Raw genomic sequence first — 14,490 nt, forward strand, 5'->3', positions numbered from 1 at the left:
GACCCAGCAGACAGAAGCTTGCTGGAGAACACTGGCGCTTACATTATCTTCCAGATGTGCAGCAACTGCATGGCCATGCTGTGATGTGAGCCAGTTAACGTTGTAACAGCCCAGCTAGACAGTCAGGATAAACACTGAAAACCCTGCAACAACAGTAATTATGAGGAGACATCTGCTCAGCCGCAAAGCTGGTGGAAGCTGACATTTCATTATGGTAATAGAGGGAGAGCAAAAAAAAAAATAAAAAAAAAGAGGAAAGTGAAGTTTCCCTTAGGAGATGATGAGCTGCCTTTCATGCAGGTGTCTGGTATCCTGTCTGAGATCACAGGAGTAAGATGCTCAGTGTGTCCAAAAAAAAAACCAAAAAAACAAACCACCACACAGGCCACAAATATACATGGGCCATACGAGTACATCCCTGGAGCTACGTCTGTGGGAACTGAGGGAGTTATACTAGGCAAGCAGGTACTCTAGGCTTTTTATTATTTCTTCCATATAGGAAAGTAAAAAAAAAAACCAAAACAAAACCAATTCCCATACCAAATAACTATTTATCTTGTAAAACACATTCCCTGTCTCTGTACTATCTAATAAAAGTAGAGGAAAAATGCGAGCGGTATGTCAGATGCTCTGTGTTTGCTCAGCGCCCATCTCAGCCTGGTACCCAGCGGGCCTGGGCACTGCTGGGCACAGGAGCAACAGGAAAGTTGAACAAAGAAATAAGAAACATATCCTTCACAAAAATCAAAGCCAAACACTAGGGTCAATGGACATTGGCACCTCCCAGACCAGAACATCCATGTGCTTGACTGAGCGTTAGGGACAGTGATGTTCTCTGACCTCGACTGCTCGGAGAAGAAAACAACCACAAGTGCCTTGGGGGCAGAGGAGCACGGGCTGCACTTTCCAAAGTGAGCCTGACATGTCCCAGGGCTTCGCAGCGCAGTGTCAGCCAGGTGCTTCTGCAAATCCAGCACGTGGTTTAAATAACAAACTGGGATGGGAAGGAGATGGGCACAGTGGGGAAGCGGCTGGCCAGGTCAGGAGCGGTGTCCAACCCTCGTGCCGTGTTGCTTTACCATGCTGTCTGGGTGACAGCAATGAAAGTCTCATGCCAGTTGGCTCAAAAGACTTATGCTATCTGCAGATCCTCTCCCCATCTAGCTGCTTTGAATAGCCATGAAGCGAGAAGGACAGCAGACAGGAACTGTGCACCGAGCACCAGCTGGTGTAAGTGAACAAGGCTCCATCACAGCTACAAAAATTGTAAGAGCAAGAGCTCACATCTGCCAACAAATGATTTGGTGTGGAACTGCTAACCTGATGCAGGTCACCTGAAATCCCTTTTTTGCTCTGAAGAAACATAATTCTTTAAGTCCCAGTCTACCAGCTGCTGCAGACATCCTCCCCTGCACAGCTACCCAAAACAGGCTTCAGGCTTCAAAAAGCACAGTCTTACCCCTCTCCTGTGCTGTGCCTTGCCACTGGAACAGTTCAGCACAATACAGGGCTGCAGAAAGGAGAGGAAAAGATTCCCCCCCAAATCATTCCCAAGTCCACTTGTAGGCAATAGGAAAAACCTGGCTTCAGAGCTGCAGAAAGGAAGCAGGGCTGCTCATCTGCAGGACATCGGCACCACTAAGCTCAGAAAAACTTTCCAAGCCACCAACTTTTGCTGCAAGTCCAGATCTCTTGCAGATAACGCATTGCAGGGAGAAGGGCAGGGGACAGTTAGTTCAACAGGGCTGGCCAAAGGCTGACCAGCCAAGCAGCGGGACGTGCCTGCAGTGATACGGGCATCACTGCCACACACCGTGAAAGGAGCCCAGGGACAGAGCTGTCTTGCAGGAAGGGTACTCAGACCAGTGTGATCTGCATTTCCAACACAACACGCAGAGGAAAGGATGGTGTTATCCCCACAGAACTCCAGAGGGAGAGCTAAGCATCTCAGAAATAAAAGCCTACCACTAATGATACCCTCCAGACTACTAACGGAGTGTACGGAAGGGACAACCGCAGAAGGGCCACACAGAGCCACCAAAGGGGAGCAGGTGACAGCCACAGTCACTTAAACACAATCACCAGCACAAATTAACCCTCCAATTTCACCAGCTTGAAGCATCTGGGACTAAGTTTCTCCCCGCTGCAGTTGCAAGAGCAGCAGGTAGGAACGGCAGCCTCATTAGGATTGCTTCCAATGTCACTGGAAGCCAGGACCAGAGGTTCCAGAAACAAAACACTTGTGCTGTCCTTGGAATTAAGGACACGTTGTGACACAGCCGCTAGCAAACAGGGGCAGGGATGCATCAGGCACAGTAGAGAAGGAAAAGTACTTTTAACATCTGAATAAAACCCCAAATGTGCTTTAAAGAAACATAACCAAAATAATTGTATCTTTTTTGCTGCACCTGAAGTCATTCCACAAGAGACTGAGGGCTTTCTTTTAAACCAACCCATGACCTTCCTTTAGTTCCCTCCACGGGGAACTGGGAACCCCACTGTAACAACCTCCCTGGGCTCCCAGATGCTCTGCACTTTCTGTGCTGACAGACCTGATTCAAAGAACAGATCAAACCTCTTCATAACGAAAATGAAACAATGGAAGATATTACAGAACCCTTTGGAGAAAGCCTGATTCTGCAGTGCTCTGTTAAATTTGGTTTTATTAGATCCATTCTTCACTTCCGTGGAAAGGCAACAGCATTTCAGGCCTATTTGCATCTGAATAACCACACCATGGGTTTCTAGAGCATCATCTAGGCAAAGATCCCAATGCGCATGAGAAATACCTGCTTGTTGAGCCTCACAGCTGCCCAATGAACGAAGCAGGCAGGACAGGAGAGGGCCCATGTACTGCACTGCCATCACAACTTGTGTTAGAAAGCCTGACCAGGCACCTGAAGTTGGACTTAGCCAAACCCTAGAGCCCCAGGGTGCTCAGAAACAAGGAAAGTCATGCCTAAAAGTCTAGACTGTCTCCTGACTTTGGACATGGAGTTCAGGCACTTAAGAAAAGCCTGCTGAAGGCTGATGCTGTGTCATGTGGAGATACAACCTCAGAGGAGGATTCAGAGCACTCAGGGTATGAGCAACAGTTGGGAAAGGACCATCTTCTTCCGTCCATCTTTACTTCAGACGGAGCATCTAGCAGGAACGCTGCACCTATTACCTATAGCGGCTGGCATGAACCCATACATTGGTGTTCAAATTAGAGCCTGTATGGAAAAAACACCCAAAATAAGAGGTCTCCTAGAAAATGGGGCTTTTCAGGGCTTTGTTTTGTTTCTTCATTACAATGTGTTTTAACTCAGTTGGTATTAGCAGCACAGATACAATTTTGGGTGTTTATGTATAAAACAGTAACCCAGAGTTTCTCTGAGCAATGAGGACGTGGGGTGTCCCATGCTGGGCCTGCCTGCCTCTCCTGTTTTCACACCTTCCCAAGAGAGGCAGAAAAAACCACCCACAGCTTCAAGAAAAGCTGTCTGTGACCTTGCAAGCTGGTCCGTACAGCAGACCTTGTCCCACGGTGGATTCTCTGAAAGCCTCTCCAGTTGCACACCTGGATTACTCACATCCTTCCAGCAGTTTCAGGCAGTTTGCACTCACTTCTCTCATAACGCATCAGCGCCAGAAACACGGTTTCTCACCCTTGGCCCTAGACAACAAGACAGCGTGTCTTTAATGCCAAGAGGCTGTCACAGATGCCTGGTGGTACTCTGCCACCCAGAAGGCTGCAAACACTCTGGGTGCTGACTGTCCAGGGAACGAGCAGCTAGTTTGTACTGCCAGGTCACAAAACACGCCCATGTAGGACACTGCTTCGGCACACGCTGAACGCCATCTCTGTGAAAAGCCAGCAGGTGATGTGGGACAGGTACTACAAGAAAGCATAGGCTTACGTGCCTCTGAACGGGGGGTCAGCGTCCCTGCAGAACCACGCTTGCAACAGTCAGAGCCAAACAACTTCAATAACCACAAAATGAAACTCTTGCAGAAAGCCAATACTCCAATATCACTGCTGGCAGCACGCACATTGCTCCCGAGAGGATCTCACGGCTTGGCTGTACCCTGGCTGCTCAGGAAAGGATGGGGCAGGGCTGAGGTCCTGGAGCATCACAGCTGTAACTGCGCTGTGGCACAGAGGTCTTGCAGCATTCGTATCCTGAAGCAGCGTTCAGGCAGGGGTGAGTCCCCACTGGCTGTGGTACAGTACACAGGGCTGGAGAAAGGGGCAGATTTTGGGGAGGATCTCTGCTGCTGGGCCAGCTGGCTCCCATCTGGGCGCACTGCACACAGCCCTGCCTGGGCTCTCTGCAGGTCTCCTGCTGCTCTGCCTCCCTGCTCCACCACTGCTCCTTCGCAAAGCCCCGCGGAGCGCATCATTTCTTCCTGTTCCTTGGCTGCCTTCGGAGACAAGGCAGCTTTTTTCACAACATGCAACTCATTTCACAAATGCTCCTGGTTTCCAGACACTGCAGGCTATTCAGGGACTAGACAGGCTCTCTTTTTCATTCAGAAGCAAACGTCTGGGAACCGTATGCCTAGATTAACAGCCAGTGGAGACCAAGACGGAGCAGAGAGAGAAGTGCTAGAAAAAGAGAAATTGTTCCTTGGTCTTTTTAAAAAAAAAGGTGCCTTTTGCTGCATTCCCTTCTGGAAACCTTAGAGCTCCAGCAGGTTCATACAAACTTGCTAAAAGCTCATTTAAAAATGAGACATGTAAAACTTTGCAATGCCCTGCCACATCCTACTATTTACTGAGACCGACGCTGAATTATACTTGATTAAAAACAGAATCCCATTCCCATTCAAGGGCAAAAGCAATCCATATGGTGCTACTGCAGAGCCTGCTTAGTATTACTCTCACATCACTCCTGTAGCGGAGAAATGATTTAACACCCTTCCAAGGAAACTGCTGCACCACTGTCCAGAGCTTAGCACAGAAGGCTGCTCTCTGAACAAAGCCTCTGTGCTTGTCTGCAATGCTCCACCGGGAAAGAGCTGGAGGACATGGATGCAGTGGGCTGTGCAAGGGGAACACCTTCCCTCTCATGCAGCTCATTGCAGAGGTTTTGTGTAGAGCTGAGGCAAGGATCCCAGCTCTGATTTTCTCAGCTCTGTTCACTTTTTTTGCCACTCTCTTGCTGCATCCAAACCTCTGCCACTTCAATATGTTGCTTAAGCCCAAGTTTTATGAAGGGGAATCCCACCACCCAGCACTTTGGAAGAGCTCAGCTTCCATTTGTGCTCCATATTCCGCACCCAGCTGACACTGCGCTCCTGGCAGAAGGGATAAGGCACAGGATCCTGCCGGTAGGAAGCAACGGGGAAGATAGAGGAGAGGCAGTCTTGCCAAAGGCCACCCTTCTACACCCATCCTCCACCTCACATGAGCACACCTTAGGTCACCCGTCACAGAGGACACACAGAGCTTCCTGCCACAGCTACACATGTGCCAGTGTTCAAGGGACCACAGTGAAAGTGGGGAGCAGGGTACGTGCAGCAAGTACTGCCAAAAGACATGCATAGTCTGTGCCGTGGGCTGCTTCAAACCCCAAGCGCAATCACTTACGTAACTGCATCAAACAACAACAACAAAAAAAATCAAATTGCCTGATCTTTCTTAAGAGGCTCTAGCACATCTCTCTGATCTGCTCCACCAGCTAATTACTCTCATTCTTATATAGTCATAATTGATTACTATCAGCAACACTTGCAGCTACATGACAGGTTTTTTGTTTGTTTTTTTTTAAATCTAAATAGAGCTTGTCTGCACATGATAAAACACAAGCCAGCCCCTCTTCTCCTGGCAGCGTCATTTATATCATCCAGCACCTTGTAGTTGAGTTGCAGTTGAGAGCCCCCACCTTGACATGCTCCATTTTGAGGGGCTCCCAGGTTCTGCAGGAAAAAGGCAGGAACAGAGAAGGAGCAGGTCCCATTTCCCACATGGGAATGGAGGAACGGGTGGATTAAGTAGCTCCCTGGCAGTCACACTAGAGCATGCAGCAGCCAGAACAGCTGGCCCGTGCCAGCATGAGGCCCGAGGAACTCACCTCTGCCAAGAGCCAAACCAGATCAAGCACCACTGATGCTTGAGCACGCCTACTCTGGGCTTACGTTGCAGTAGGCATTCTTCAGAATAGACAACCCTATGTTGACTCAGCTGTTGATTTATTTGCTTCCATTACCTTTTAGGATAATGGAAATTGTACTCACATATTGGTGCTCAAGTAGATTAAGTCTTATCTCAGAAAAGCCGGCTTTGATGTGCACGTCAGGCACTTTGTTATTGCTCCAGGCTCAGCGTGCAGGGCTCCAGAGCATCACAGGCATTCATGCAGGTACCCTGCAGAGAAGTGACTTCCCAATGGCTTGAACTGCATGTCATGACCCTCCCTTCAACCCAATCACTCAGATGAGACAAGCATTCCTCTCCAGAGGGGACCAGAACAGCCACCCTTAGCTTCCCTAGACACAGTCAGGAAATTTTGCATTTTCTACAGAGAATGCAGGGAATAATGTCTTTTCTTCTTTTCAGCCACGGTGACAGCAACTGTTTCAGCTTCTTGTGAGCTGGATAAAACGCTGAGCTTGCAGCTAAGCAGCAGAAGGGACAGGCACTGTGCTTCACCTTGACTGGGCAGGGTTTTCCCCTGGGTCAAGCTTGCGTGCGTGTTCTGCGCTGTCTGCTCCTGGCTAGTGTCACAGCCAGGCCACCTGCTTAGACAGACCTTTCATTTGCTTATTCCTCTGCCTTACTTCTGCTCTTACTAAGTGAAGCTACTCGTGTCCCAGTCCTAAAACCAAACTGGGATAACTGCCTGGCATACCCCTCTGTCTTTTGATGAGTATGCTTCTCCCTCACAACCTCTCCTGTAGCTCCAACAAACGTCTCCTGCCACTTGAGAAGAATTTGAGATGTCTACTCCTTGCATTCAACCAAACATCTGCTCACAACAAGAAAACATTTCTTGCCAACATTTCTTCTGACACTGAAAGAAAATCCTCCCCTGTCACACACTTCACCTGGAACTGGCTTCCACTGTTCATCTGCCAAAGCAAACTGACGTAACACCAAATTCACCTTCACTCAGCAAATCCATTTACCGTGTGGTTATTAAATGTAAGTCACCACTGAGTCAATCCAGAAGGAAATTTTACTACTTTCAAGAAGTCAAACCCATATTCAGGTATCACCACATCCAGGATGCCCAAAGTAAACCAACAGAATATCAGTCTTTGTCCAGCAAACCTGGGGAGGATATGTCAACTCCTGTAGTACATATTGTCAGCCACATGTAATGTAAAAAACAACTCTGAAATACTGTTGTGCTCTCAGTTCATAAGGCTCCAAGACTGCCAGCTTTTTCTAATGGGTGGTCAAAGGAGTGCAGCCATGAAAAGCCACCCATGAAGATGTGCCAGAGGTCTATAAATGAGGGGTGGCACAGAGGGCATGATTGTTTCCAGGCATTCCTGGCACCAGCTGAAACCTGCAGGATCAGACTCAACCCCAAACAGGGACTGCTCCCTACAGTATGGAAATAAAAAGTAGCAGACAATGAAGAATTACACAAGTTTTAAAAGGGTCTGGAACAATTAATGGAACAATATCAGAGGCCATTAAATACAAATACACAACCTTTGGCTGAGGAAATGCCTGAACCACCGATGCCCCGATGCCAGAACGCGTGCCGCAGGGTGCTCCGCCAGCCGCTCACCTGGCTGGCGCTGCTGGGGGGTCCGGGCTGCAACGCACCCTGAGCTGGCCCACAGCTGCCTGGCTCTGTGGGGCAGCACCATCATCACTTCCCAGGCTTTCAGGACTGACTCCTGCTGCAGCTGACAACTGCTTCGCTGACTATTTGCTATCCAGCACATCTATTTCTGCTGTGTATCATTAGGAAAGCAGTGTCTGCCTTACTAGAAGGGAGATTGAAGCGGAAATAACCCCAGAGAAGCACAGCTAGAGAAAGTTCCAAGTGGAAAGGGAGGTAATTGCACATATCCCCAGTTCAGAGACACTTAAGCATGTGCTTTAGTTAATGACACAAATAATCCAGCAAAACTTTTCCATCCAAAGCACTTAAGTACACCCTGAAATTACCACTCCAGTGGTACTTACAACACACAGATGACAGCCTGCCTCCTCAGTTCATGAGGGTGTGCGTGCAACGCCATCAGTACTGGGGAAGCCTTGCAAGCAGGAGCAAAAGCACTTTTCTTTGTAGGGTTGTGGTGGTTTAGACAAGGGTCCATTTCACCAGGATGGGAATTAAAGTTTGCATGTGCTTAAATAACTCCTGACATAGTCCACACAGAGCCTAGGTCTAAGACAGGCATACAAAAGAAGAACATGTGAACCAGTAACATTGCCACACTTCAGCTCAAAATACTTTCCCAGTAGCTCAGGGGCCAGAGGAAGGGATACTCTACCACAGGCAGATCTCCTCGGCTCTCAGACCTTGCACTTGCCTCTGTTTCTTCATTGCTCAGTGAATGAGGCTGGGACTGTGCATGTATCAAAGTGCACTTCCCAGTATTAAACGAACTCAACCCAAAAACCCAGGCAAAAGCAGCCAAAGCAGCAAGGCAGCCCTGTGCCACTGTCTGGGTCGGGGAGCTCTGGGCTCTCTCCAGGGCATCTCTCCAGGGCATCTCTTCCTGCCTCCCACTGTGCCTAAGCCAGGCTCCCACCCCGCACAGGATGATTCTGCTCTCACCAGTGATCACTGTCTCCCTCCAAAGACCTCTCCCCAGAGCCAGCCCTCTTGCAGGAGGCCTCCACCCCAAAAAAGCATAATGAATAACCAGTGGACTTCAGTCCCCACAGACACACAGCGGCTGTGTGCCACCATTGGTAACTGAAGAGGTCAATCCCTGTCTCCACCAGCTCAGCTCCTGCAGCCCCTTCCTGCTCACCACAGACCATTTGCAGCAAGGGCAGCATGCTGGTCAGGATCAACACCTTGCAGGCTCCGGCAGGAACCCAATGTGCAACTCCTAATTTAATAAAACCCAACCAGAAATGATGCATTTGCTGCTGCGACAACTTTCAAGCAGCTGCATGGTTATTGAGTCTCCCAAATTACATAACAACTATGTATGCTTACATTAAAATCACCTTGCAATCTCTAGATTGCCTGGCAACACTTTTCCTTCAGCACGCAGAAACGGTGCGCTTTTCCTCTGTAATTACATAATAATTGCCATGCATTTACCCAGCAGTTCTGAGAGAACACCATTTTTAACTTTCATTCACTAATGAAATAAGTGGTTACTCAATAACTCAAAATAAAGCATCCTATTTGTTCCTGTTGTTGGGAGTGCTTGGGCATCCTATAATTTATTACCCTGTTTCACTCCCTCTGCCTAGGACTACCCACACTTTCTTTCATTAGAATGCTAATGAGAATATAAAAAGCTGCAGTCTTCACCCTTCAAACTCCACTGACAACCAACCTTGTGCTTCCCATTCATATATACATTTCTACTGGCTTTCTGAAGTAACCTGACTGATTTTGGCACCACCTGGAAATTTCTGGACCATCACAGACTTGCAAACATTTATTTCATTTCCACCCACTAGTTTTAGACAAACTAAATGGGGTGGAGTTGCATTGGGATGTGGAGATGGGTGGGGCACTGCAAACCACCTTCCACTTTGGCAAGGTCCATCGTACTCAGAGACTTGTTCTCTGAAGGTTTTGAAATTAGGCGAGTCCTCCACAAAAGCAAGGGGATGGCTCTGGCTCTGAGGAGCTGCTGAGCTTGCAGGGGCCACTGGAGATCGGTAAAATGAAGGCACACGTGGCTCAAAGCACAATGGCAGCATGAAACATTCCTTTTGAGTTTGACATAGCTACATGTTGGCTTTTTGAAGGCATACTTGAAACGATTCCCTCTGGTTTGTTAAAGAAGCAGGTATTTATTTCCTAAGGTTGAAATAGCTGGGAAAAAAAAAATCTCACCTTCGACTAAACAGGGAGGGTGACATGTCTGTCTCACATCTGACCTTTCAGTTTGCACTGCTCATCAACTGGGGATGACGATCACTTGCTCAAGTGTCCTTGTCCCTCCCTGCTGGCTGCTCTGCCTTCAGATTTGCCACCAGAACTGTGTGTCAAAATAAGCCAGGTTTATAAAAGGTTGCCATGCCCAAGACACACCAAGCCAACCTAGACCTGTCTCCAGGAACCTGGTGCAGCACAGCTACCTCTGCTGTCAGCTCAGCACGGTGATAACCTCAAGGATAGTGGGGATAAGCCTCTAGATGGAAGAGGAAGCAAACCAAAAGCCACCTACCCCAGCACTGTCTCCTGCCAGGATGAATAGCTTGGGGAACAGCATCAGGCAGAGAGCTGTAACAGCTTCAGCACCCATACTCCCTGCTTTAGGCAGCCTGATGGCCAACTCTGCCTGCATCCTCATATTTCATAGTCCTTGCTGCTCTTTTCTTCTAGACTTGTCTAATCACTTTGAGACCATTTAGTTCTGGCACCTGCTATCTCCTCTAACTATGAGCATCACAGTTTAATCACGTGCTACATGAAAGAGTAATTCCTTCTGGTTTAAACTTGCTACCTGATTGCTGTTTGCTACTCCTCAGTTCTTGTGTTTTTAGAGACAGAGAAGATTCATTCCCTGTTCACCACTTCCCTGACACTTGTACTCTACCCTTTTTCTGGTCATTTAGGAATATATTGAACAACCCAGGCCACATTATGGATTCCTGTTTAACTGCACTAGTGACTCTTCTCCCTTGTGAAAGCCGTATTCCTACTTTCCTGATTGTCTAGTTATTAATCCATAACAGGCCATCCAACCAAACGACTTATGAGCTTCTTTATGAGCTACTGTTAATGGATCTAATAAAAAACTGTTCTCATCACCCCACAGCCCTTAGAGACAAGAAGTCACTAAGAGTGATGCTGCAGAGGGACCTGACAGGGTAGATGCCCTCCCAGTGCCGCTTGCCAGCTCTCCCCACAGCCAGTGCTTGCCCTGCTAAGCTGGAGACAGCAATTTGTTCCAAGCTAACTGACTCAGCCTGTGTCACTGCAAACACCCATTTTCTGACTCTGCTATTGCCTTCAAAGATGCTCTCCAAAAAGAGATAAATAGAAGTAAAAAAGGAAGCCACTATTTTTGTAATGTCCTTTCTAAGGAATGCCTGCTCCCAGCAACTGTGATACTGCCTGGGTACATCTGAACCAAGCCGGGCAACCACCACCTGAAAATCCTGTCACATGCAATTACAGGGGACCTCACCCGACTGGCAGCCCACCAGAGTCAAGAGGCTTCTCCCTAGCTGAGCAGGAGGCCGACACACACGCTCTGCAAAGCCGCTGGTGATGCTGGTGGTACTCACAGTATTCGATGCCCAAGACGATGTCTCGGAAGTAGAGTCGAGCCTGCTCCTCGCCGAAGGGCTGGTCACTTGGTACCTCCATGACAGGCCTGTTCGGAGAGGGAAAGTAACTAAAGACTTTGCAGATTGGCAGTAACACTCCTTGCTGGAGGAGTTTCATGGTGTCTATCACCACGTCCCCAGCATTGAAGGCCAGGCTCCCAAGAAGTTCTGGGTGCTGTGACACAGGACAGAGGCGCAGCCATCCTTTCTGGTGACACCTCAGTTAGTGAGCTCAGCTAGCGGTGATGGGTGGCTTCGCACAGTCCGAGTCAGCGTGAGCCACAGAGCCTTTGCCAACATCACGATTAACGGCTTATGTCTGCACAAAATAAGGCTGACTATTCCCCGAGAGTCCTAATGGGAAAAGCGTAGTGAAAGAACAAAAATGGATCTGGCCTTTGGTTTCTTGCTGAAGCTGCTCATGGTTGTGAGCACCGGCATCACCACGAGGTGCCAGGCGGCAGTGGGGACAGAGTGCCCGTGGCTGTGCACTGGATGCCATGCCTGCTGGCGCTCAGTCCTGAGGCAACAGTGTGCAGCTACTCTAAACCAAGGCAGGATCTAGACATGAACCACTGGCTCAAAGGTTAAGTGGGAATATTTTCAGTGCATTGTGCCAAGCTGCTTTGAACACCTATTTTGCTGCTCAGGATTCAGCCACCACCAGAACTCAGCCATTCAGCCCTGTACAGCCACAGTTACCTGGTCAGCTTCTCCTCTCCTTTCCTTTGTATGCCACCACTGCTGAGAGATGCACAGTGTCCTCTAAAAGCCCCTCTTCTACCTGTGCCTCCTGAAAGCTGAGGGCAAAGAGGCTGTAAAAGCTAGTCAGCATCTCCTGATCCCCAGCAGATGACTGGCAGGAGCCAAGGACTTCACTGCACTGAGGTTAATCCTGCCTGTGCTCAGCAGCTTGACCTTGTATTTGGACATAAATCCAGCTTGAGTCGGTGGGTGTAAGTGAGTGCTCCTGAGATACCGTCCATGGAAGCCAAACCCCCGCTGAGAACAGCCCATGGCCAGAACCAGGCTCTGCGGCTCTTCCCCTCAGCCCCCAGCGGCAAATCCTTCCTGCAGCATTTCTCTCTTCTCCCTTGCTGCCATTTGATTGATGATCATCTTATTTCCCATTTGCATTTTTCTGCCACTGCCTTCCCTCCCTCTTCACACATATTTTTCTGCTCCTGAAATCAGGGAGAAATAATGTAAGCAGCAGGACTGGCAGAGCCGCTAATGGAGTCTAATTGCCTTCTGCTAGACACAGACAGGCTGTCCTCGGCCAAGCTGCACATTCCCTGGCCACAGCTTATTACAGAAGCATTTTTCTCGCCCTCTCCTGCAGGACAGTCATCAGCCTGGTCACCAGGGAGACTGGGGAGTCCCTCACCAGCAACCCACTGGAGCCAGCAGTCTGCAAGCGGCTTGTTGATGGGGCTGGAGAGAAAAATAAGCCCTTTGGGAATTTCCCCCACCCTGGGTGCAGCTCTCCTGACCTCGCTGTGACTCTGCAGAGCTGCAGAACCAGCACAGGTGTAATAAAAAGCAGTGAGGAGACTCCTACCACCTTATCACTTCTCCTGTTCGGGAAAAATGCAGCAACAAAACAGCCTCCCACAGTTATAGCAGTGCTAGGGGCAAAATAAGGCCGTGGGTGGCAAGCAAATGTTGATGTAACCTCACACCCCTTGTGCCAGAGGAAGCTACGATGCGGCTGTTACCCCAAAGTACTCCTGTTAAAAACCTTTTCTTCCAGGCACTTGATGGGGAATTGGCATCCAATTTGTTTTCCAGATCAAAGCCTGACATGAGGACACATCATCCCAGCCCATTGCTGTCCACCAGATCACTGCAGGCTGTAACAGCGCAAAGGCAACCACGGTTGGATTTTGCCTCTTCTGTGCTTGCCTGCAGACAGTGGTTTGCCCCACTGTACATATCAAATCCCCTTTTCCCCTAGGAAGCTAATGATGAACGTAAATTTCAACACAAAGGACCCCAGGAGGGCTACTTACCCTTTCCTCAGGAGGTCAAACACTGCAAAAAGAGGAAATCAAATCATTTCTTATTCATTTTTTTAAATCTTTTTTTCTTTATTCCATTCCCGTACCTGCAAAATCAATTTATCTCCACTCACTTCTCTTCCCTTACCTATGATAAGGACACTAGAGGATGTAAAATGAAAATACTCATCTCTGCAGCAAAGACAAACATCCCCACCTCCCGCCAGCTCCATGCAGGGAAACAGTGGGTGCTAATTTATCAACCACATTTCTGCCGCTCCTGGTGTCAGCCCTTGCTGATTTGAGCCCAGTCTTATTCAGTACCTTTAGAGAGGGTGCTTGGTGTGATATGTCTGCTAAATTACTGATCCCGAACGAGATGCTGTAAGAACACGTTGCTCCATTTATGCTGCATCAATCAGCAGCACAGCTACAAGGCTGTCAGAGGTAAACACGCCCTGGCAGGAGCAGCTGGAGAGGATTTGTTGGCATGAGTTGAGGTTTGTAGAGCACGAGTTTGTGTCTGATTAGGGGGTTAAGCGGGGGCTTGCCCCAGCCCCGTTAGTGGCAATGTGTTTTTTCCCCATCCTACCTGTGACCTGTTCTGCAAACAAAAGGATCTGCCTTTAATCTAGTAGGAGAGCTCCTTCCCCACGAATTACTAGGGGATTTCTCGCACCTCCCAGGAAATCTGAGCAGATCACCCTCCCCAAAGCACCAGGCAGCCCTGCTTACAGCTGCGAGTTAGACCAGCTGAAAGTACAAACGCAACAAGCCAGCCTGCATCACTCGTCTTGCTCTCCAGGCTGAAGAAGCTGCAGCTTGTGGCAGCATCTCATCATCCAGCTGTCTTGTGCCACAGCAGGTTGCTCTGATTTCTATCAGCACCCTCCATCCCCTGCTTCCTTCCCAATAAGCACACAGCAGTACTTAATACCAGCAGTAATTAGCAAAGAGGAAACTATTTTCCATAGTTTTGCTTTGTAGTGGAAAGGGAAAGGTGCAGTTATCAGCTGGGTCAGCAGGAGGGAGAAAACCCACTTGCAGAAGGCTCAATCCTGAGCAGCATTG

At 48.7% G+C, this 14,490-nt stretch overlaps 1 protein-coding gene across 1 annotated transcript in view; it reads right to left on the reverse strand.

Moving 5' to 3' along the window:
* CAMKK1 (calcium/calmodulin dependent protein kinase kinase 1) overlaps positions 1-14,490 on the reverse strand; it is a 61,456-nt gene that overhangs the window by 25,296 nt on the left and 21,670 nt on the right. The window contains exons 7-8 of the mRNA XM_010123241.2: positions 13,432-13,453; positions 11,378-11,466 (exon numbers count right to left, since the gene is read on the reverse strand). Coding sequence (XP_010121543.2) covers positions 11,378-11,466; positions 13,432-13,453 — 111 coding nt within the window. The remainder of the gene's footprint in view (positions 1-11,377; positions 11,467-13,431; positions 13,454-14,490) is intronic.

Source organism: Chlamydotis macqueenii, chromosome 19, assembly GCF_036417535.1.
Source record: "Chlamydotis macqueenii isolate bChlMac1 chromosome 19, bChlMac1.mat, whole genome shotgun sequence".
NCBI classification, from domain to species: Eukaryota; Metazoa; Chordata; class Aves; order Otidiformes; family Otididae; genus Chlamydotis; species Chlamydotis macqueenii.